At 38.7% G+C, this 24,576-nt stretch overlaps 1 protein-coding gene and 1 non-coding gene across 2 annotated transcripts in view; both read right to left on the reverse strand.

Moving 5' to 3' along the window:
* Positions 1-316: 316 nt before the first annotated feature.
* Positions 317-24,576, reverse strand: part of LOC139356312 (POTE ankyrin domain family member I-like) — a 30,929-nt gene continuing 6,669 nt past the window's right edge. The window contains exons 4-11 of the mRNA XM_071070041.1: positions 22,944-23,050; positions 21,477-21,614; positions 18,953-19,023; positions 14,190-14,260; positions 12,756-12,800; positions 11,554-11,720; positions 3,087-3,210; positions 317-1,738 (exon numbers count right to left, since the gene is read on the reverse strand). Coding sequence (XP_070926142.1) covers positions 410-1,738; positions 3,087-3,210; positions 11,554-11,720; positions 12,756-12,800; positions 14,190-14,260; positions 18,953-19,023; positions 21,477-21,614; positions 22,944-23,050 — 2,052 coding nt within the window. The 3' untranslated portion in view covers positions 317-409. The remainder of the gene's footprint in view (positions 1,739-3,086; positions 3,211-11,553; positions 11,721-12,755; positions 12,801-14,189; positions 14,261-18,952; positions 19,024-21,476; positions 21,615-22,943; positions 23,051-24,576) is intronic.
* Positions 20,136-20,242, reverse strand: LOC139356448 (U6 spliceosomal RNA). The gene has a single exon (XR_011608418.1). It is a non-coding gene; the product is annotated as a U6 spliceosomal RNA (small nuclear RNA).

Raw genomic sequence — 24,576 nt, forward strand, 5'->3', positions numbered from 1 at the left:
GATTTTAAAAATTTTGCATTACATAATTTACATGAAAGCAATGCTATCATCTCCCCTGTGTGAACTCGGGAGAGGACTGGGCCATTCTCCTTAGAGAGAAGTGGGGTGGCTTTTAGGAGGGCAAGGGGCTTCCTGAAACAACGCATCTCACAATATTTGGAATGACTATTGAAAAGAAGAACAATGTACAATCAGAGTCCTCAGCCACATTGTAGAACTTTGGGGGATGCTCACTCCAACCAACTGCTGTCACCTTCAGCATTCCAGTTTTTAAATCCTAAGTCAAGTCAATTAAAAAAAAAAAAAAATTGAAACAATAAAACAAATAAAGCCATGCCAATCTCATCTTGTTTTCTGCGAAGTTTGGTTTTGTCAAGAAAGGGTGTAACGCAACTAAGTCACAGTCCACCTAGAAGCATTTGCGGTGGACAATGGAGGGGCCTGACTCATCATACTCCTGCTTGGTGATCCACATCTGCCGGAAGGTGGACAGCGAGGCCAGGATGGAGCCACCGACCCACACGGAGTACTTGCGCTCCGGTGGAGCAATGATCTTGATCTTTATTGTGCTGGGCGCCAGGGCGGTGATCTCCTTCTGCATCCTGTCGGCCATGCCAGGGTACATGGTGGTGCCGCCAGACAGCACTGTGTTGCTGTACAGGTCTTTGCGGATGTCCACGTCAGACTTCATGATGGAGTTGAAGGTAGTTTCGTGGATGCCACAGGATTCCATGCCCAGGAAAGAAGGCTGGAAGAGCGCCTCGGGGCAGCGGAACCGCTCATTGCCGATGGTGACGACCTGGCCATCGGGCAGCTCGTAGCTCTTCTCTAGGGAGGAGCTGGAGGCCGCTGTGGCCATCTCCTGCTCAAAGTCCAGGGCGACATAGCACAGCTTCTCCTTGATGTCACGCACGATTTCCCGCTCAGCGGTGGTGGTGAAGCTGTAGCCACGCTCCATGAGGATCTTCATGAGGTGGTCAGTCAGGTTCCGGCCAGCCAGGTCTACGCGCAGGGTGGCATGGGGGAGGGCATTCCCCTCATAGATGGGAACACTGTGGGTGACCCCGTCACCGGAGTCCATCACGATGCCAGTGGTACGGCCAGAGGTGTACAGGGACAGCGCTGCCTGGATGGCCACGTACATGGCTGGGGTGTTGAAGGTCTCAAACATGATCTGGGTCATCTTCTCGCGGTTGGCCTTGGGGTTGAGGGGGGCCTCGGTCAGCAGGATGGGGTGCTCCTCGGGAGCCACACGCAGCTCGTTGTAGAAGGTGTGGTGCCAGATCTTCTCCATGTCGCCCCAGTTGGTGATGATGCCGTGCTCCATGGGGTACTTCAGGGTCAGGATGCCTCTCTTTCTCTGGGCTTCGTTGCCCACATAGGACTCCTTCTGACCCATGCCCCCCATTATGCCCTGGTGCCTGGGGCGCCCCACGATGGAAGGGAAGACAGCCCGGGGGGCATCGTCGCCCGCAAATCCAGCCTTGCACATGCCGGAACCGTTGTCAATGACAAGCACCGCGGTATCATCATCCATGGTGAGCTCATTCAACTGCATAGCCTTTAAAAGATCATCATTCTCTTTTTTCGTGCTTTCAATTTCCTCCAAATATTTCTCTTCTCTTAGCTGGCTCTGATGTTTCATCGTGTCTAGCTCCAGTCTTAGCATGGCAATTTCTTCCTGCAACGTACTATTTTCATGCAAGAGATCTTTTTCTTTCTTAGGACAAGGAGAAAGCTAAATAAACAAAGGGAACTTTTAATTAGCACTCAATAAAATGACATATCATGATTTCTTCTGAAATTAAAAAATAACATGTGTATTTGTATAATGAAAGAATCCCCATAGTGGACATTTAACTGGAAAAAAAATTGGACAAAATTTCAAACCTAATAGAGTGTAAATTCCCAAAATTTTAAGTATTTATTTAAAGACTATGAAAAATAAATCACTAGAGGATTTTAAAGAATCTCAGAATTTATAAAGCCTTTCTCTGAGTTACAAAAAAACCCAGAGGTTAAATTCTTTAAGTTCCTTTTACTGAAGAACATTTTACTGATATTCTACATTTCTAATATTTTTATACTCAGTTATAAGAGTGACATTTATTCATAACGGTTAAATCTAAGCATTGTACCCTTCCACAATGTACACATCTGCATCTAAGCACTGTACCCTTCTACCCTGTACACATCTGCATCTAAGCATTGGACTTCTACATGCAACACTGAACTCATTTAAGATCACGATTCTTAAAAGGAGAGGTCAAAAAATATATACAAGATGCAGGATTTTCCCCAGGTCTCCTGATGCTACTTCTAGTGATCCTCCACAAAATCACAGTTACTTCTATGGTGTAAATACATAAATACAAAAGAAGCCTTTTATTTCAAACTACGAATGGTAAATAAGATGGAACTTAGAGAGATTTTCTTAGAAATCATGAGATTATTTGCCATTGCAATAACTTTTCTTTCCTCTTTACAATGTTTGAAACAGTAGTAAGTGTGAAATAGGGGAAATACACTGAACTATTTCTCTAGGAACAAAATATTTATCAATAAATTATCAATAAATGTGTATCATGGCATGTCATTGTTTTCAAAGCTCTTTGCATTGAAATGAGAAACTTCTCAGAGCAAACTGTTCCTCTCTGCAAAAGCAAGGATAATGACATCCACAATGTGGCCTCTGACCCAGCTATACATTTCCGACTTTCCTATCAGTGAAAATAATCAATTCACTTCTCTATTAATATTTTCAAAAAATAAACCCATGTCCAAAAACTAGAAAATTTGTTTTTACTAGCGAAATTTATTTTTGATATTGGAAAGATCATCAATTCTGATGAAAAATATCAAATGCTTCTCCTTTGGATTGAGGCCATTGCTCGACTGCTGCAGGCAAATGGAGTTGAATTCAGAACATAGCTTTATCCTATATGTACATATGTAGATATATGACAAAGGATATATAGAATATATACACACATATATGAGACTTAAAAATCCTTTATATTTCCAAAATATATCATGTTTTAAATATATACATATATGAAAAATTTGAAAATAACTAAAGAAAATACCTCAGAATTCATTTTCTTTTCAGTCACTTCTATCTGCTCTTGTTTATTAGTCAGAATCTCATCTTGTGATATTCCAGTGTTCTGTTCTTCAGAAACTTGCTTCTGAGTATCATTTTGTTCATCACTAGAAGAAATTTTAATTTTCATGAAATACTGGAGGTGTCCCTAAAATGATCTACAGGGCACAATGGCGCCATCAGACATCATTCACACGATGTATATCTGCACATGAATCCTAGACAAGGCAAAGGGGTCTCACATCTGTTAACCCAGCTGCCCCAACCATGTTGGCACCAGGGACTGGTTTTGTGGAAGATAATGTTTCCAGGAACCTGAGGTGGGGGATGGTTCCAGGATGATTCAAGCACATTACATTCATTGTGCACTTTATTTCTATTATTATTCATACATAATGAAATAATTATATAACTCACCAAAATGCAGAATGAGTGGGAGCCTCAGCTTGTTTTCCTGCAACTAGATGGTCCCATCTGGGGGTGACAGGAGACGGTGACAGATCATAAGGCATTAGATTCTCATAAGAAGTGAACAACCTGAATCCCCTGCATGAGCAGCTTACAACAGGGTTCGAGTCACACTCCTATGACAATCTAATGCCACCGCTGATCCAACAGGAGTAGGAGCTTGGGTGGTAATGGGAGATTTGATAAATGAAACAGTAAAGTCTCAGAAGTTACAAATTAAATGAATACCATCAGTAGCACCACTATACACCAACTACGACCAAGCTGAGAGTCCTTATCAAGAATCCAATCCCTTTTACAAAGGCTGCAAAAAAGTGTGAAATGCCTAGGAATATACTTAATGAAAAAGGTGAGTGATCTCTATAAAGATAACTGGAAAACACCACTGAAGAAAATAATAGATGATGCAAACAAATGAAGATCCATCCTATGTTAATGGACTCAAAGAACTGATATCGTGAAAATGACCATAGTGCCCAAAGCCGTTTACACATTCCATACAATTTCTAGCAAAGTACCAATGTCATTCTTCACAAAGTTATTTTAAAATGCTGACATTTATGAAGGACCACAAAAGAGCCTGAATAGCAACAGACATACCAAGCAAAAGGAACAAATATGTTGGCATCACATGACCTGACTTCAAATTATACTCTAAGGCCACAGTAACAAAAACAGCGTGGCACTGGTATAAAAGTAGATACCTAGATCAATGGAACAGAATAGACAACTCAGAAATAAAGTCACTACAACCAAATGATCTCTGAGCAAGGATACAAAAACATACACTGGAGAAAGTACACGTTATTCAACAAATGGAGCTGGGGAAAAAAGATAGCCACATGTTGAAGAATGAAACTGGATCTCTATCTCTCACCATGTACAAGAATAAATTCAAGATGGATTAAGGGCCTAAACCTAAGACCCGAAAATATTGGCCTAGGCAAACAATTTATGATGAAGACCCAAAAAGCAAAAGCAACAAAAATGAAAATAAATAAGACCTAATTAAACTAAAAAACTTCATCAAAGCAAAAGAAATAATCATCAGAGTAAACCAACAACCTATACAATGGGAAAAAATATTTGAAAATTATGAATCTAACAAAGGACTAATATCTACAACCTACAAGAAACTCAAACAAATCAACAGGAAAAATACAAAGAATTCCATTAAAAAGTGGCCAAATTACATGAATAGACCTTTCTCAAAAGAAGATGTACAAATGGTGAACAAGCATATAAAAACATGCTAAATATCTCTAATCATCAGGGAAATGTACAATAAAACAACAGTGAGATATCACCTCACTGCAGCCACAATGGCCACTTTTAGAAATCATAAAACAACAGATGTTGGTGTGGATGTGGTGAAAAGAGAACAGTTATACACTGCTGGTGGGAATACAAATTCGTACAAATCTATGGAAAACAGTATGCAGAGTTCTCAAAGAACTAAAAGTAGATCCTACCATTTTATCCAGAATTCTCATTTCTGGATATCTACACAAAAGAAATCGTACTCTCAAAAAGATACCCGCATACATATGTTTACTGCAGCACAATCCACAATATGCAAAGATACAGAATCAACCAGTGTCCGTCAACTGATAAGTGGAATAAAGAAAATGGATATATATATATCTCACATCACATATATATATCATATATATGTCTGTGTGTATATACACACACCATATACATACATATACCCAAGACTGGGTAATTCATACACATACATACATGAGACTGGGTCATTCATAAAGGAAATAGGCTTAATTGATTCACAGTTAGGCATGGCTGGGGAGGCCTCAGGAAACTTAACCATAGCAGAAGATGAAGGGGAAGCAGGCACCTTCTTCATAAGGCCGCAGGAGAGAGGGAGAGAGAGAAGTGAAGGGGAAAGAGCCCCTTAAGAAACCATCAGCTCTTCTGAGAACTCACTCACTATCACAAGAACAGCATGGAAGCAACTGACCCCATGATCCAATCACCTCTCACCTGCTCTTTTCTCTCAACACCTGGGAATTACAATTTGACATGAGATTTGCATGGAAACACAAAGCTAAACTACTGGGGGGTGTATCCTTACTTTTAAAATATCTAAATGTCATTATTTATAATTCAAAAATGGTAATTTTTATTAGTTATGATTTTATTTGAAAATAAAATGATCTGGTAAATTTTCTTCACTTTTAACTTATTCAGTCAAAATATATAAAAAGCTGGATTTGCCAGCAGAAAATTGTAACTACTTTTTAATGAGATAAAAATGTATAACAATATCATGATTACTGTACAGAGAAGAAAGTGAACAAGAAAAGAAAAGGAATTTAAAAAGAGAGAATATCACTACCATATACATACATGAACTGACAAGGAGACTAAAATCTCCTACTAGAGATTATGTTAGGACTTGAGCAAAAGCTTCTAAAAATACCAAAAGCAAAAACAAAATAATTATTTTCAAGAAATAAATTATACACAGAATTCTTCTGGTTAAGATGATGTATCAAAAAAAATCATCCTGAGAGCTATTATTAACCAATCCATCATAACCAAAACTCTAAGTCTACAATTCTGGAATATTAAAAAGTTTCATTTTGAACATAGTTAATGGAAGGCAACTTTTGAACAGAAAATTTCTGGTTAAAGTTGACTCAACTTAGGAAAGAATTGACCTGTAGCCATGGTAACAAGAAGCCACCCAGAGCCAGTTCAAAATCTAGTCAATCCACCAATGACCACTGGCCTTGCTCACCAACCCATATCCATGTGAGCAGCTTGCTTCTGAAAGACAGCCCAGCAGCAAGAGCTGCTCCATCAGAATAGACAGTGCCTGACCAGTATACGTCTTACTAGAGGAAGCAAAAAATTCCAACTCTGACTTTTTATTTCAAATACCAAAGGTCCATAATCCCTTGGAAAGAATTTGTGGTCCATTAAATTTACCACTCTAATAGTTTTTAATATAAAATACTAGTGGTCGGGCGTGGTGGCTCACGCCTGTAATCCCAGCACCTTGGGAGGCCGAGGCGGGTGGATTGCCTGAGGTCAGGAGTTCAAGACCAGCCTGACAAACAGGGTGAAACTCCCTCTCCACTAAAAATATGAAAATTAGTCGGGCGTAGTTGCGCGCACCTGTAATCCCAGCTCCTCAGCTGGCTGAGGCAGGAGAATTGCTTGAACCCAGGAGGCGGAGGTTGCAGCGAGCTGAGGTCACGCCACTGCACTGCAGCCTGGGTGACAGAGCAAGACTCTGTCTCTAAATAAATAAAATACCAGTAAAGTCTGCAATTCCTCTCACTCATTTTACCATAATTGCAATTATCATGATTACCAGTAAAAGAATAGTGAATAACCACAATATTGGGCTTTTCTCCCTAAGCGAAAAAATATTAATACAAACAATGTAGCGTATTATAAAGTGCCAAAAGAATTTTAAAAATGCATATAATCACCTGGCAAAATTGTTAAAATGAACCTTGTCGAACACTTTTTAAGTGAGACTCAATCAAACAACATATCCAGGATAAACTCCACTCCTTTGTCCAATAACTATTTATTAGGTAGCTACGTCTCATATGTTAGGCCTTTTTCTAGGAAGTGAGGATATGGTAATGAACAATAAAACCCCTATTCATGAGAGTGAGATAAACACACAATACAACAGACAGGTAAGGCAAAATACACAGTACGTTAGAGGAGAAAAACTAAAGCAGGAAAATGAAATGTTTATGTGTTTGACGAGGAGGGTGGTGGGAAAGTTGGGAGGCCAGAAAAGCCCCTGCTGAGAAAGAGGATTTTTCTTTAATACAAAGAATATTATATTTGTATATCAAAGACTCTAGAAAGTGATGATGTTAACAGAGTTGATGTCAAGATACAAACAGGTTTAAAGTTAGAGATGATAAACCACTGTTTCACTGAACCTTCCCTTGATTATGTTAGACAGCATCCCTGGTAGGCTCCCAGCTGAATCTTAAGCATGATGTGTCCTGGTGATACAATTGTAATTCCTTTCTGCTAGTCATCGTTCTCTCTCTTTTTTTCCTTTTCCTTCATTTTTCTCTGGACTAGGAATTGTGCTGGTACACGGTTCTTCCTCAGAAAGTGGTTATTCCTTAATGTGTTTCTTTTACCCCTTTTCTTCTTAGAAAGGGGATTTTAAGTAAAGAACTGAAGAGATGGAAAGCTAGACGAATATCCAGACACAGGGAACTTCTAAGGGCAGACAGAGGTGTGCCTAGAGTCTAAGCACTAGGGATAGGTAAGGAATAGCAAGAAGCTCAGTGTGGCTGAAGCAGAGCAAAGAGGTAAGGAACAGAAGTTCAAGCAGGAGAGGTAACATGCCAGATGGTTTACTGCCTTTTGGTTATTAGGAGGAACTCTGTCACATACTCAAAGAGTGAAATGGGAGGCAATCAGAAGGGCTGGGGCAGAGGAATGACACAATTTGACTTATGTTTTAAATCCATCCACTAAGTTAAGAATTGATGAAAGGGGAAGTTTTTAAAAACCAGGACTATCAATTCCCAGTCTACGACACTCATCTAGACTGCAGATGATGGTGGCTCAGATGTGCAAGATATGACTGGCTTCGGGATACATTCTTCAGGTAGGCCTGGCATTTACTGAGAGATTAGATGTGAGGTGTCAGAGAGAGAGAAAGATGAGTCAAGAATGACACCAAGGTTTTTGGCAGAGCGACTGGAAGAGTTGCCCTTAACCAGAGGAGGAAAGACTACCTGAGCTGTAGATTTCTGGAAGGCATCAGGAGCCCAGTTTTGCATCTGACAAGTGTATGATACCCAACAGCTAATCAAATAGAGATGTCAAGTAGGCGGGCTGATATAGAGATCTGGAATTAAGGAGAGAGACCTGAGCTGGAGACATACATTTGGAAATCACTAGCACATACACAGTAGAAAAAGTCATGAGGGGCAAGGCATGGTGGCTCATGCCTGTAATCCCAACACAGACAGACAGATCACCTGAGGTCAGGAGTTTAAGACTAGCCTGGCCAACATGGGGAAACCCTGTCTCTACTAAAAATACAAAAATTAGCCGGGCATGGTGGCGTGCACTTGTAATCCCAGCTACTCAGGAGGCTGAGGCAGGAGAAGCACTGGAACCCAGGAGGCAAAGGTTGCAGTGAGCCAAGATCATGCCACTGAACTCCAGCCTGGGTGACAGAGCGAAACTCCGTCTTAAAAAAATAAAAAAGTTATGAGAAAGAAGATTGAGGACTGAGCTCTGGGAAACAACAACGTCCAAAAGGAGAAAGATGAGGAAGAGCAAGCAAAACAGACCACGATGAATGGACTAGAAAGGCAGGAGGAAAAGCTTGAGGGGGTGAGGTCCTGAAAGCCTAGTGAAGATGCCATTAGGGAGGAGATGTCCTTCACTGGCTCAAATATTGCTGACAGATTAAATGAGGTGTAAGAAAAAATGCCTAGATTTAGTTACAGAAAAAAGTAGTGATAACCTTGAGAAAAACAACTTTGGAGGAGTGCTGACACCGAAGACTTACTGGCATTGAGATCAAGAGTGAACAGAAAGAAAACCTGAGTTTGTGAGTGTAGACAGTTCTTTTAAGGACATCATACTTAACACAGTCATGACTGAGAATGATGTAATTTTCTTCCACAGTCATGGAAAAGTGATAGACAAGCAATAGCAGTTTTCAAATTGTATATAGCAGGTGGAGTTTTCAAATTTTATATAACAATTATGTATTTTAAAGTTTATAAAAATTATATACATATGGCATTAAAAAATGCCAGACTGAGATACTAAAGGTCCCTTGAACATTTCTAGATTACATAAGCTGATTATCATTTTCTTCATGCTGATACATAAAGACCAAGAAATACTGAAAGTTTCAGGGAGAGTATTTCTTGCTTGATAAAAATCAGCCAATTCTAGGAGAGTTGATACTCATCAAATATACAAAGTCATTGATCACAGTAAAATACTGAGTTCTACTAACAGGAATAAAGTGGGAGAAATGCAGAAAATAATCTTATTTTTATTTTAAAAATTTTATGAAGCCACTGTTGAAAAATACGGTGAGGTGAATACTGAAATATATCCTTTTCTCAAAGGAAGGATAATGTCACACGCAGGGGACTTTTACAAATAAGAGTCACTGCATTAGCAGCACCTTCCTTTTAGCACAAGGGTCGGAAAATAAGCACCTGTGGGCCAAATCCAGCCCACTGCCGGTTTTTATAAGTCAAGTATCTTGCAACGCAGCCAGGCTTACTGACTCTACAGTCCATGGAGTCAATTAGCTGGGTGTGACGTTACACACCCGTGGCCCCAGCTAGTAGAGAGGCTGAGAGGGGAAGATCGCTAGAGCCCAGAAAGTCAAGGCTGCAGTGAGCCGTGATCACACAACTGCACTCCAGCCTGGGCAACAGAGCAAGACCCTGTCTCAAGAAAATAAATATATATAGTCCACAAAGCCTAAAATATTTACTAACTGGCTCTTTGCAGAAAAAGCTGGACAACTCCTGGTTCAGCAGATAAAAGATCCTTTGATGTATTTTAATAAAATTTTTACCCAATACACTGAAATGTTTATATTAAATCTAGATCCCCACGTATAATCCCTCGGCAATATTCAGATTGAGGGTCCAATATTTCAGCACTCAGGCCACTGACAACACAAATTTAGTCACTAGCAATCTTGTGGCTAACAAAGTACAGTGTCAATGTAGCATGTAGCTTCCATTTGCAACACAGCAGATATTACAAGAATTCTAACAAGAATTCTTAAGATGCGTCATCAAACTAAATGCTTTAAATACAATTTAATTGTGAAATAATCAGTACTCTCTAGATCTAACCTCATCTTAAAAAAAATGGTTTATACTACCTTATTTTGGGGGTATGGAAACTGAGCTATTTCCTATTGATAAGGAATTAGACTAGCTCCAACTTTTTGATATAATAATGCTGTAATAAATATATAGGTAAGTATATATGTAACATATCTATACAAACATCCTTTACATGTATTATATATCCTTACTATGTTATATATGTGTGTGTGAATATGCCACTAAATTAATGCTCAAAATGTATACTAACAGTGTATGAAATGTCTTTTCCAACAAAACCATTTCCTTTGCAGCAACATGGAAGGAGCTGGAGGCCACTATCCTAAGCAAACTAATGTAGGAACACAAAATCAAATGCCACATATTCTTACTCATTAGTGGGAACTAAACAATGAGAACTCATGGACACAAACAGGAGAATAACAGACACTGGGGCCTACTTGAGGATGGAGCATGGCAGGAGGGAGAGGACCAAAAAACTACCTTTTGGGTATTTTGCTTCTTATGTAGCTGAAACCTCCATGATACAGTTTACCCATATAACGAACCTGCACATGTACCCAAGAAGCTAAAATAAAAGTTCACTAAAAAGAAAAGAAAATGCCTGGCCGGGCGCGGTGGCTCAAGCCTGTAATCCCAGCACTTTGGGAGGCCGAGATGGGCGGATCACGAGGTCAGGAGATCGAGACCATCCTGGCTAACACGGTGAAACCCCGTCTCTACTAAGAAATACAAAAAAAAATAGCCGGGCGAGGTGGCGGGCGCCTGTAGTTTCAGCTACTCGGGAGGCTGAGGCCGGAGAATGGCGTGAACCCGGGAGGCGGAGCTTGCAGTGAGCTGAGATCCGGCCACTGCACTCCAGCCTGGGCTACAGAGCGAGACTCCGTCTCAAAAAAAAAAAAAAAAAGAAAATGCCTTTTCCCTCACATTTGCCAATACTGGTTATTTTTCAAATAAATTAATCACCAGAAAAAATGGTAACTCATTGTTTGCTGATTTTCATTTTTCTGATTACCAGGCAAGGCTGAATATCATAGTAAAAGTATAAAATGTGTTCATCATGAATATTAGCCCAAATTAGGATTAGTTTGACAGCACATGGTTGTCTCCTGTTAAATGTTGCCAGAGGCTTACCTGTGACACTCTTCATTCTCAGTGTCAGGAAATTGCTGACTTTCAGGTGTTCTGCTCTTTCTTTGTGGAATTAATCCATCATCACCATTGCCAGCAGCAGCACCATCAGTCAGGTTTTCTGGTAATCCCACATGATTACTTCTGTGCTTCTTCACTTCTTCTTCAACCTTGAGTGGAAGTTTGATATTAAGGATGGTTATCGTTTTATTGAATAGAAAGGATCTTTTCAATTGATTTTATCACTTGAACAGTTTATCATTATTTTAGTCATTAAAAATATTTCACATTTAAATTTAATCATATATACAGAACTAGTAGCATATAATTTTATGATGTAATTATCATTAGTATCTCACTAAAATTTTTGAAATGTTTGCTTGATTTCTGTTTTACTGAATAAAACAGAATTTTCCAAAATTCAAAAAGGGCCCTCCTTCATTTTATGCTTTTATTCCCAACCACTCTTCAGAATCTTATATATGTATTTACCCCATTTGACTCGTGGGAACACACACATAAAAAGACAAAGACGCAAATTGTGTCTCCTGTCTTTACCACCTAGATTTTACATTCAACGGTCAGATTTAGAGGATGAAACACTGTGGGGCTTCAGGAGTAGAAAGGAAGATTGCCCTTTTCTGCACTAAGATATTCTTCTCCCACTGCCTTTGATCATTCCTTTTTCATTTGGTTCCTGGGATATCGAAAACATGATTGTGCTCACTGAAACATGGGAACCAAAGTTCGCCACAACACAATGAGCAGAGTGAAGCTGCTGAGGCACAAGCGTGGAATTCCAGAAAATGAGATGCTCCCCAGATTTCACATTCAATAGCCATACAATTTTCCAGCTGGAAAATACACAGAATAAGAAACTGTCCTCTTTAGCCACATTGTCTATTGATAATCAGACTAAAACCAAGAAAGATAAAATGACTGATCCAAAGCTCCTAAAGTGGCATTACTTAGCATTTTAAGGCACCATTCAGGATTATTCCATAATAATGAAAGAACATCTCTAGGGTTTGCATCTCTTTAAAACTCAGTATACAGAATTCTTTCTGAGTTAAATATTAAATTTTTCACTGGTGATTTATGCTACTTACATGATAGGATCATGTATGCCTAAACTTACTACACTTTGTTAAACAATGTAACATAAAAATCTAATTCAACAGAAACATCTGAATATAAAGGTATACCTCTCTATCACAATCCTTCTTTATTTCTGGTTCTTCAGACATTTTCTGCAAATGCAAAAACAGAAGGTTAATCTGCTTGCTGTATTTCCGTGATGTCTCCTCTTTCGGAATTTATGTTTTTAAAATAATTTTATTCTTCAGTAATCAAGTATGGACAATGAAAAATAAGAAAATAATTAAACTTAAAATTTAACTGTTAAAATAATTAAATAATTAAAATTAAGAATTAACTTTTTAATCTACATGTAGCTACTGCCACATCACTGGCTTCTAACATGTGAAAAATAATTCACCTTAGATAAAGGGAGAAGAAAAACATGAACCAGCAAACTTAACTTTTCACCATTTGTTTGGACTAAACTTAATTTGTTATGTGTTAGATCTACCAAAAATGAATTAGCAGATGATTTGTAGTGTTTCAAAGGCTTCCTCACTTGAAAAGGGTTTACCTCACGAAACCCTAACTAGTGAGCCCCTACATTGCACTGAAGTCCTTTTTTTAAAAGATTCCTAACTGAACTGTACGCACGCTTTAAATTATTAGGAGTTGAAATAAACACCAAACAGAAAGAAATGCAAATTCTTAAATTTTAATTGAAATTATATGCTGTAATATGAGAGTGTTATGAATCTAGATTATGTGCTTAAGTCCAGTTCTATAATGTGTACTAATGACAGTGGATAAAACTGTTTGATAATCTGTACTGATTTTCTGCAACTGAAGTAAGTTTGAATGTTACTGTGTTTGTGCATCAACACCAAAGCTCCCATTCTGCAAGATGTGATTCTTGGAATAGGCAGTTGGGTTGCTTTTATGAACCTGATTCCCTCCCTGAACAGAAACGCTGAGGTCAATGAGAGACCACAAGGCAGAATATATCTTTAACCTTGGTATCAGTGACTGACAATAGAAAACTGCAGATTTTCAATCACTAGCCATGATTGCTCCTTAACCATGAATCCAGCTCAGGGACCATCAGGATTACATTGTTCATAATTCTACTGCTTAATAATATAATCCAATAATTGATGTTACTTTATCATGTTAGGGTGTTTTAAAAATAAAAGAACAAAGTTCTGGAATTTGTTTTTGCCTCTATTCCAAAAGGAAAGATTAGCTATAAGCTAATCAAAAAGGCAGATAAGAATATTTTAAATAAGAATACTGCAAAATTAGAGTATTTTAAATTTCACAGTGGTTATGTTTTTGAAGTTAAATATCAAATGTCAATTAGAATCCATTGATTCTTCTGTTAATGAGATTGCTGAATTTATTAAAATAAATTTTAAGAATCTATTTTTAAATTCTTAAAAAAAAGAATCTATTGATTCTCAAAACCTAGCCCGAAAGGTAATTTCATTTGGACTATCTAATATTATTAAAGCAAAGAAAACAACATTAAATCAAAAATTTAAATTTAAAAGTTTCCATGCCTCTGGCTGGCTATTTTCACTTCCTTTAAGCCTTTGTGACTCTTCCTCTGATGTCAGCTTTAAGTCTTGTTCTGTTGAGAAATCCATGTATTCAGTTAAAATGAACCACTTAGAACAGTTAAAAACTATTGTCTTTATAAAAATAGATTTAAGACAACATTTTATTTTATTTCATAAATTCAGGGTTTAGTCTTTCATGAAATAGTTACTTAGGAAATAATTATCCAAAACTTCAACAAACCACTTGGGGAGATACCTGATGTGATTCACTCACAAATTCATCCACCCAACAGAAATGAACAAAACCACCAGAAACACAACTTTAAAATACAGTAGAAACGTATAAGGTGACACGGTATGTTGTTCTCCACTTCCTAACAGTGAAGCAGTAAATGTAATGAAAAGAAAATTTAGTTTTCCTGCACTTAGCTACTCTGACTCTAAGGATAGCAACAGGCAGGACCCAGGAAAGGTCAGGGTGACCCTGTCTGAGAAGCCAGAGCCCACAGGTATGGGCTCCAGACATCCCAGAGCAAGGTTAAGAAAACAAATTCCTTTCCCGTCTCCCCTTCCCCTTAGCATTTACTCATAGCTATTTTTATAAATGCATATATTTTGCAACTTTCTGTTTTCCTTCAAAGCAGCTGCAAGGTCACAGGCTATGCTGAGGTTGCAAAACTGTCACTATATGATTAATTGCCTTTATTCTGCTTCTGGAAGCTTGCCTATATAAGCCAAGCCCTCCCTTTGTTCAGGGCTCAGCTTTTGGATGCAAATCTGCTGAGCTGATGTGTACCTAAATGAAATCCTCCTGTTTCACCCACAGGGTCTCTCCTGCCTCCTGTTTTTTGCAACAATAGTACCTTATAAACGATTTCCAAAATTACTACTGACTGACACCTTTATTAGTGTACAATGTCTTCCTAACATCTAAAATGTTTCCCTCCAGGATTCTGACAAATTTATTTTTTTCTTTCTTTTTTTTTTTTTTTTTTTTTAGCTGGGGTCTTACTCTGTCACCAGGCTGGAGTGCAATGGTGCATTCTCAGCTCACTGCAACCTCTGACTCCCTGGTACAAGTGATTCTCCTGTCAAGCCAGGATTACAGGCATGCACCACCATACCCAGCTAATTTTCGTATTTGTAGTAGAGATGGGGTTTCACCATTGGCCAGGATGGTCCTGATCTTCTGACCTTGTGATCTACCCGCTCCAGCCCCCCAAAATGCTGGGATTACAGGCATGAGCCACCACACTCAGCCTTCTTTTCATCTCTTAAAACAATGCTGTGTGAAGTCTTCCTTGATTCTGCATGTCTTTCCCCAAATAAACAGGTACCTCCCTCCCTGAGGCTGCCTTAGTACTTCAATGATTTTTCTACTGCATCTTTACCACCCGAACTGTGCATTATTCCTCCACGTGTCTGTCCCCTCTGCTCCAAGACTGCAGAGGACAATCCTGCACATTGTCTAACTCACATTTTACTCAGAAATTTCTTACTGAGTCCTGCTACATACATGCTAGGCATTAGGGTTTAAAAAGAATGAAAATAAGGCATGTCAGGGATGGCTTTTCTAGAACACATGCCTAAGCAGAGACTGAAATATTGAGGCCAGCCAGATTAAAAGGGTAGAGGCAGGAAAAGATGACAGCATGCCATGCAGCAGCAAGGGCAGGAGCGAGGCCTAAAAGAGGGAAAGGATTTGCCTGCAATAGAAGGATGAGTGAGCAGAGCATTACCAGCAGGTCATCAATGCCAGAGAAAGGGCACACAGGGAAAAGGGCTAAAGATGGAGAGTGGGGCAGAAGGCAGATTATGAAAGCCTCACATCCAGGTTAAATACTAGTGTACAACCTGGAAAGCTGGAAATTATCTGACATTTCTCTCTGTGCCCCAAACCTTTCTCACTCAATTATCACTAAATCATATTGACTATACCTCTTTTCTGCCTCTGCTTTATACTCCCACTACCACTGGGAACATAAACATTTACAAAATGCTTTTTATTTAAAAGAAAATGCCAACTATTAATGCGTTTTTTACATGAAAAAAATTAAGCAAAACAAATGAAAAAAGCATAACACCAAAAAAAGGCCAACATATTAAAATGAGTAACTGAGATTCTGAACTTTATTTATTTCACCATGGATGGGTGAAAACCTTCTAATACACTGATACTAGTCCAAGGATGTGTGACAAGGAAACTATAGTTCACTACTGCAAAAGCTTCCTTTGTCTCCTGGTTTCTTTACCTGGTTCCCTTCCATCAATTCCAGCAAACTATAGGCCACAGGCCAAATCTAATCTGCCTATGGCTTTGTAAATAAAGTTTTATAGGAGCTCAGTCATGCCTGTTTGCTTACATAGAATCATCGTGGCTTTCACACTACAACAGCAAACAACAGCAGGGTAAGTAGATATGATAGAGACCACATAACCTCAAATATTACCCACCTGGTCCTTTACAGAAAAAGCTTGCTAACTCGTTTTACACCATGACCAGAAGGCCTTAGTACTAAAATTTAATATTGCAATTCCCCTGCTCAAATGTCTCCAATGAGCCTCTGCAGCAAACACTGTGGGCTCCCTTGCAATAGCCATGCCTTATTCTTTCTTGCAGAAGAAACACAAGTCTATTGGGATATTTATTATCTCAATCCCCCTCCTCAGCCTCAGAAACAGAAATGTTTATTCTAAGCTAATCACATATTTGCCTTCCCAGTGCCTGGTTTGGGAATGAGCATGTGATGTGACCCAGCCAATGAAATGTTACAGGAAGCCCCTTGCATGCTTCTAAGTTTTCTCCCTGTTTAAAAGACACATGTGAAGAAAAGCAGCTCTTGTGATGTTGTGCTGTGAGAACAAGATGTTTGGAGCTGCTGCGATTAGCCAACCCTGAAAGGAGACATGAATAAAACACTGCCAACAGCACAGCTGAAAGAGGAACAAGTGGGATACCTAAGATATCACCGAACAACCAAAACAACTCTGGTTCCTACTGTTTTAGCCACTGCTCATCAGTATTTGCAGTCCAAACCATTCTATCTGGTAAATTTCCTATGGCCCACAGGATAAGACCTACTCATTTCTACAGTATTAAAACGTCTACCATAAATTTGCCTTAGCTAAGTATTCACCTCATTCCCAACCTCTGGTATCTCACACTTTTGGTACCAGCAAAAGTGAACTGCTTAGAAACCCTGAAAAGTTCACTCAAGCATCTTGTCTTTTGCACTTGCTGCTCTTTCTGCCAAACAGGCAATCTCATTAGACGTTCCTTCTGGCAAACACACCAACTCGTTCCATGTTCCTTCTGCCAAACATTATTCTTCTGCTTCTTTACCTAGAAAAATTCTTCTCACTCTGTATGTTTACCTTAAATCACACCTGTTTTTTTTCCAAAACTTTTATTCCTCATCACATATGTCTGGCACATAATCAATATATAATAAATCATAATTATAAGCTTCCAGTGGGCATCTAGCACACAGCAAGCACCGAACAAAGTAGTAAAATAATAAAAATGACAATGATAATAACAAGCTCCTGTCTGTATTTTTGTTTGTGTTCTGTAGCATTACAAAAATGGTTAGTATCTAAAAGATATTTGATGGTTATTTGTTAAGTGGACAAGTGAAAACATAGATAGAAATGTGTTCTTTGAAAATTCTGTTGAAAAAGCACAGAAATGGAGACAGCTCTATCACGAGCACCTTAAAGATCAAAACTACATCTGTTCCATCTTTGTCTCCCGCAACTTATGAAACCTACCTTACAGAAGCTCTGTGATAAATAGATAGCTAAAGGTGTCCTCCTACAGTTTGGATTATACAATGTATCAGGTGTCCACAACCCACTAGCATACTAGCATTTTTGTTATTGTGAAACATTTTTCTACTTTTATTATAATCTACTGAGCCTAGAGTGGGGCAATTTGTATATTTATTATGGCAATCTTTTGGCAAATGATAGCAGAGCATCTTGTTCTAACAAAATTACTGTTACCATGACAATTAACTAGCAGGTAGAACACATCTTGTTCCAACAAAGTAAATGTATCTCTTTCCAACTTCAAATGAGGAGGAATGAAGTCAGTAATAGTGAAACCTTGTTGGGACAAGCATGTGTAACACGACTTGTGCTTAGCATTCTTGTGATCAAAAATTCCTTACTTTACTTTTTTATCTATGGTAGGACCACCCAGAGCAGGAGTCCACAACTCCCAGGCCACAGACTGGGACCAGTCCATGGACTATTATGAGCCACACCACACAGGAGGAAGTGAGCAGCAGGCAAGCCAGGGAAGCTTCGCCTGTGTTTACAGCCACATCCAAAGGCTCACATTACCGCCTGAACTCTGCTTCCAGTCAGACCAGTCAGAGAATTAGATACTCATTGGAGCATGAACCCTGTTGTGAACTGCCCGTATGAGGGATCTACGCTGTGTGCTTCGTATGAAAATCTAATGCCTGATGATTTGTCACTGTCTCACTTTGCCCCCAGATGAGACCGTCTAGTTGCAGAAAAATAAGCTCAGAGCTTCCACGGATTCTACATGATGCTAAGTTGTATAATTATTTCATTATATATTACAATGTAATAATAATATAAACTAGCACAATAAAGTCACATGATTGAATAATCCTGAAACCACTCCCACCTTCCCTCAGCCCATGGAAAGATTGTCTTCCACAAAACCAATCCCTGGTGCCAAAAAGGTTGGGGACAACTGACCTAAAGTAATTCACTATCACAAGTCTTACCTGGATTGCTATTTTCAGAAGAGATTTTTAGCATCCGTTTTTCTTTGTAGTCAGAAAATAACTGGCAAATTCTATGTATAAAATGCAATAAACCAAATTACTATTTTAATACTGATATTAAAAATACTTACCAAATGTAAAATTCTTAGAGTATTTCTAATATCATAATATCAGAACTTAACAGTATTATCCCATTCACTTGTGAGTACATTCTACAAACTTCTCTTTAAGCTTCTAATTAAAGAAGAAAACAATGTAAGGTGAAATGCTCAGAAATCAAGGGCATTGTGACCCAGTAAATTAGCTTACATTATCATGACATAATAGAAAGCATCTCAGCTCTGCGTAAGTCCTAGCTCCATAATGAACAGCTATTTGTTCTTGGACAATTTGCTTCTCTTAGGCTCAATGCCCTCTTCAACAAAGTGAGGACTTTGCTGCCTTATTTCATATTTCACTAGGTTGTTATAAAGATTTAACAAGATATTTTTTAAATGCTCAGAGAAATAGTAAAGCAATGGAATAATCTGTTCCTAAACTTTATGACTAAAATTATCTTGGAATCCCAAATAAAACCCAATGTGTATTTTGTTCGTAGGTTCTAATACGCAAATGTAGTTTTCAGAAAATGTTATTAAGTCCTAATTTTGCTTTTCAGTTGTCCTACTCCTTATGGCTTATAATTCAGGGCATCTCAACTATGTCATAGTTTGCAACTAAATTTATTCATAAATATCTCATTAAAGTAGCTAATGTGATTGTCCACTATTATGGAGTTGACCAATCACACCAAGGGCAGAAAAACTAATGGATGTTAAGACTTGGCTTGGACCAATGATCCTTCTCTACAGACTCCAACTCTGAGCCAGATGTTTGTTAGGATAACGCTTTATATTGATGTTCAATGCCAGCTGGCAGGGGAGACCAAAACTCTTATTTTTTTTAGTTTCCATGAAGAAGTTGCAAGTTGACATTTTCTAGTTTTCGACATACATGCTAACAATATAATTTTGCACCGAACATGTTATTCAGCTCTAAGTCATCTCATAGACCATCTTACATGACTATTTTTGCAGCGCAAATCACAATTTCAGTATTTTGGTGGCACCCATCTTTTGCTTTGCTTCACAGTGTTTCCTTACAGCTAGTCAGCAAATAGTCAAATGACCTTCCAGTGACTGCACAGAATATGGAATGCTTCAAAAATTTGTGCTGCCTCCTTATGCAGAAGCCACGCTAATTTTCTCTGTATTGTTCTAATTTTAGGATATGTGCCGCCGAAGCAAGCACAAAGCCCTACTTTTACACATGATTAGTGATGAGTCATGGACGAGGCTTGGCTCTGTTAAGTCCAACTATGGCTTCCTGTGAGGTAGAATTTCAAAACATTTTAAAATCTTGAGCTAGAGATAGGAGTAGCTTGGATGATTTTCATTATCATGTAAAACAGATCACTCAAGGGGCCAACCACAACTGGGAGTCCCTGCTAGGGGAAGGTTCATATAGGACTTTCTCCTGCCTAAGGTTCTATACAGGATATAAAGGTGCCTCACAGCACAGATCTGGTAGCAAAGAAGAAGTAACAAACACTGATCTCTTTCTCCCACGTTATTTGAACCCCTCTGACCCTTCAGAACAAGCCCACCTGATATCTGCTAGAGAAAAGACCAACAACTGCCTCAAAGGATCTCTGACCATGAAGGTCTCAGCTAATTCTTGGCTAAGATGTGAGTTCCACATTAGGTTCTGAATATGGGGGGAAGGGTCAATCTGCTCACTTTGTCTGCGGATAAAGTCAGGATGCCCAGCAGCCAGAGCAGGGTGCTGGTGCTTTGGGAACAATGGCTGAGAATATAAGCATAGGTATGGGAACTAAAATACGCTGTAACTTCAAAGTCACCGCATGAATTGCCAGGAAGGCTTGAGGGATCTGAATCAGTAAGGGCATCTTGGTGTCAAAGGTCAACCATTACCAGGCAGCAGGACCAGTTTGAGTGGCAACAATGCAGCCACAGAAACAATGGAAACAACAGAATGACTGGAATGTCCTTTTTTGCCTCCTCCTTCTGACTTGATAAAAGGGACTGTCTTCCTTGGATTTAGTGAACCCCTTCGGTTCCTGAAAAATTCATGGAGTATGTAGGAGATAGTCCCCAGAGGACAGTACAAGACTTTCTGCTAAACTGGACATTTCAAGACCCAAATAACTAATCAGAAAAATCAAAGATGTGACACCATTTTTTATCCCATGCATAGGTGTTATACTTGGATGAAATTAACAATGTTGGGATCTCTAAGGATAAAGGTCTTAAAAGTCCTGAGATAAAGAATCCTCCACCCACTGGTACTTCTAACTTGTCTTGCTTTTTTTCTGATTTCTGGCTGATGCAGGGTACTAACTCACTGCCATTCTAAAACAACCTGAACCGAACTATGACATCTCACCTGATACGTAAGACGCAATTGTTATAATTATTTTAAACCTCAATTTAGCATTAACTCCCCTTTTAATGTAAACACTTACACATTATGATGACTAGAAACAGCATACTCTCTGGCCGTCTGTCCAGATAGATCTTGAGAAGATACATCAATATTTTGCTCAAGTAGAAGGCTGACTAGACTTGCTGATCCACAACATACAGCAAGTATGAGAGCAGTTCTAAAATGACAAGAGATAATTTCTCCCTTAGGAACTGCAATAAAGTTATTTTTAAAGCTAATTTGATATATTTTACCAATTTAACATCTTGTCTCTCCGTGCAGAATCAAACATTTACATGCACCAAAAGACATAGCATCTTGGGTGCTCAAGTGTTCATCTTTGTAAAGTAACACCAAGGTTAAAAGAAAGGTACAAAAAGGAAACCTCTTATCTCACTGGGGCATTGCATAGTAGAAGCTACTAATCTAAAGTCCTTTGATGGGCAAGAAACAATGTTAGGGCCACTTATCTGAAGTGGACAAAGATTTAAGTGAAGATTTCATCACAGCTTCCCTAGACTGATACGCTGTAATAGAAAATTAGCTAGAGGGTAACATAAACAAGAGCTCTCTGCATGCTGAAAGCAGTAATAATAATAATAGTAAGAATAGTAGTCACAGGAGTGTCAGTTAATGATGCCAATAAGCATGTACTAGGCACTGAATTAAGTGCCATATATATCTCTCTTACTTATGCACAGTCAACTTTGAAGCATATATTCTCCTGCTTTTCATATATGACAATACATTTGGTGGTAAGTAACATTCCCAAGGTCACACACCTAGCAGGTAAGAAAGCTAGGAATTAAATTCTGTCTTGTGTGAATCCAAAGCCTAGCTCTTTTCTCTTTATCACCCACCTACAGCTTGCCTTCATGTAAGGAAAAGTGTATCCACTTAAAACTATCTTCACTCCCTCTTTCCATACCAATTAAAAATAAAAACATCAAAATACACTGGAAATAAAAAAGGAAGAAAGCTGTTGAACCCACAGTATGTGGGAATAGCAATTAATTGTCATGTAGGGATAAGCTAACATTAATATTCTTCAAAGAAAGCAACTTAAAGCAGAGTCATTGAAAAGACAAAAGAATTTTCAACCCCTACTTATGTTTAATATAGCATATTTAGTGGAAAAGCATGTAAGACACAGAGGTTAAAAACTGGTAGAAAGGGTTAAGAAGTTCAATACTGAGTCATAAAGTAAACTGAAAGTTAAAGTTCACACTTCATAAAATTAATACGAAATCCCTCTAGCTAACATAAGATCATGTAACCAAAACATCATACAACAAAGAACATCAGTCAATACAATAAGAGAAGATGAATCCTACAAAAACTGTTCTTTATGTTGCCCAGTCCAAATAATTGTTTTTCTACCTGACTGATTTGTGTTGATACTGATCACTGTCCCAATAAGTATACATTAATCTTATTAATTTAACATTTATGACTTGAGTAACTGCTATCTAGTTAACAACACACAGATTGAAAGAAATAACTATACCTTCCATATCTATCAAATGCATTTAAATTAGCTTTTTTCTTGATTAAAAATTTCACCACTTGCTGTTTTTGTTCATGTACGCCAAGTAACAGCGGTGTGAGGTCATGCTGTAAAACAATATAAAGCAAAAACGAATGTAATTCAAAAAAGTACACATTCCTCAACTGAAGCGGAAACTTTATATAAGATCCTACGGACTTACACGCATACAAAGTAAGTAAAATGTAGCTGCTTCCTTCTCAATCTTCTGTGCTTTCCCACGTGCTGCTCCCTCCCTTGGAAACACCCCTCTCTGCCTCACCACATCAACTCTGATCATCTCAAAAACTCACTTTCAACATTCACTGCTTCCAAGACTCTTTGCTTCTAACCCAGCATTTGGCAAGCTTATTGGATGATAATATTTTTCCCATCTAAACAAAGAGCTTCTTGAGGGCAGGGGCTGTATCTTTTATCTCTATATCCTCCACCCTAAGAAAAATTGTTGTGTATAAAGCAATAATAAATAATATAAATAATACTAAATAGGGTATTACTCTGTAAGCTGATGAATATTAAGCCAATAATATTCATTTTAGGCCGGGCGCGGTGGCTCAAGCCTGTAATCCCAGCACTTTGGGAGGCTGAGACGGGCGGATCACGAGGTCAGGAGATCGAGACCATCCTGGCTGACACGGTGAAACCCCGTCTCTACTAAAAAATACAAAAAACTAGCCGGGCGAGGTGGCGGGCGCCTGTAGTCCCAGCTATTCGGGAGGCTGAGGCAGGAGAATGGCGTGAACGCGGGAGGCGGGGCTTGCAGTGAGCTGAGATCCGGCCACTGCACTCCAGCCTGGGCGGCAGAGCGAGACTCCATCTCAAAAAAAAAAAAAAAAAAAAAAAAAAAAAAATTCATTTTAATGTCTCACCACAGAGATAAAAGTCAGACTAGACCAGGAATGGTGGCTCACACCCGTAATCCTAGCATCTTGGGAGGCTGAGGCAGGTGAATCACTTGAACCCAGGAGTTTAAGACCAACCTGAGAAACATGGCAAAAACCTCATCTCTACTAAAAAAAAAAAAAAAGAGAAATACAAAAACTGAGGTTGGAAGACCATCTGAGCTTAGGAAGGTCAGGGCTGCAGTGAGCTGTGATTGCACCACTGCACTCCAGACTGGGAAACAGAGTGAGACCACATCTCCAAAAAAAAAAAAAAAAAAAAGTCAGATTAATGTAATTGGATAGGAAAGATTTAAAGAAATCAGCACATATCCAACTCCAACTCTTCTACAGATATCTTAAGTTTCTGAGATATAAGAATTTACATATTACATTTATGTATTCAGTGGTTCTTAAGCAGGTGTGTATCCAGATTTTGAGAAAATTGTTGTTGTTGTTATTGTTGATGTTAGAGACAGGGTCTCATTATGTTAACCAGGCTAGACTCGAACTCCTGAGCTCAAGCAATCCTCCCCCCTCAGCCTCCCTAGCAGCTGGGACTACAGCCATGCACCACCATGCCTGGCTTCAAGGAAACATTTTTAAACATACATATCTAGGCTTTACTGGACTTACTCTATCAAAATCTTCAGGAAAAAGCCTAGACTTATTGATTATTTAAAAATTTTCCTGAGGTTACTGGGATGCAAATT

This window comes from Macaca nemestrina, chromosome 9, assembly GCF_043159975.1.
Source record: "Macaca nemestrina isolate mMacNem1 chromosome 9, mMacNem.hap1, whole genome shotgun sequence".
NCBI lineage: Eukaryota > Metazoa > Chordata > Mammalia > Primates > Cercopithecidae > Macaca > Macaca nemestrina.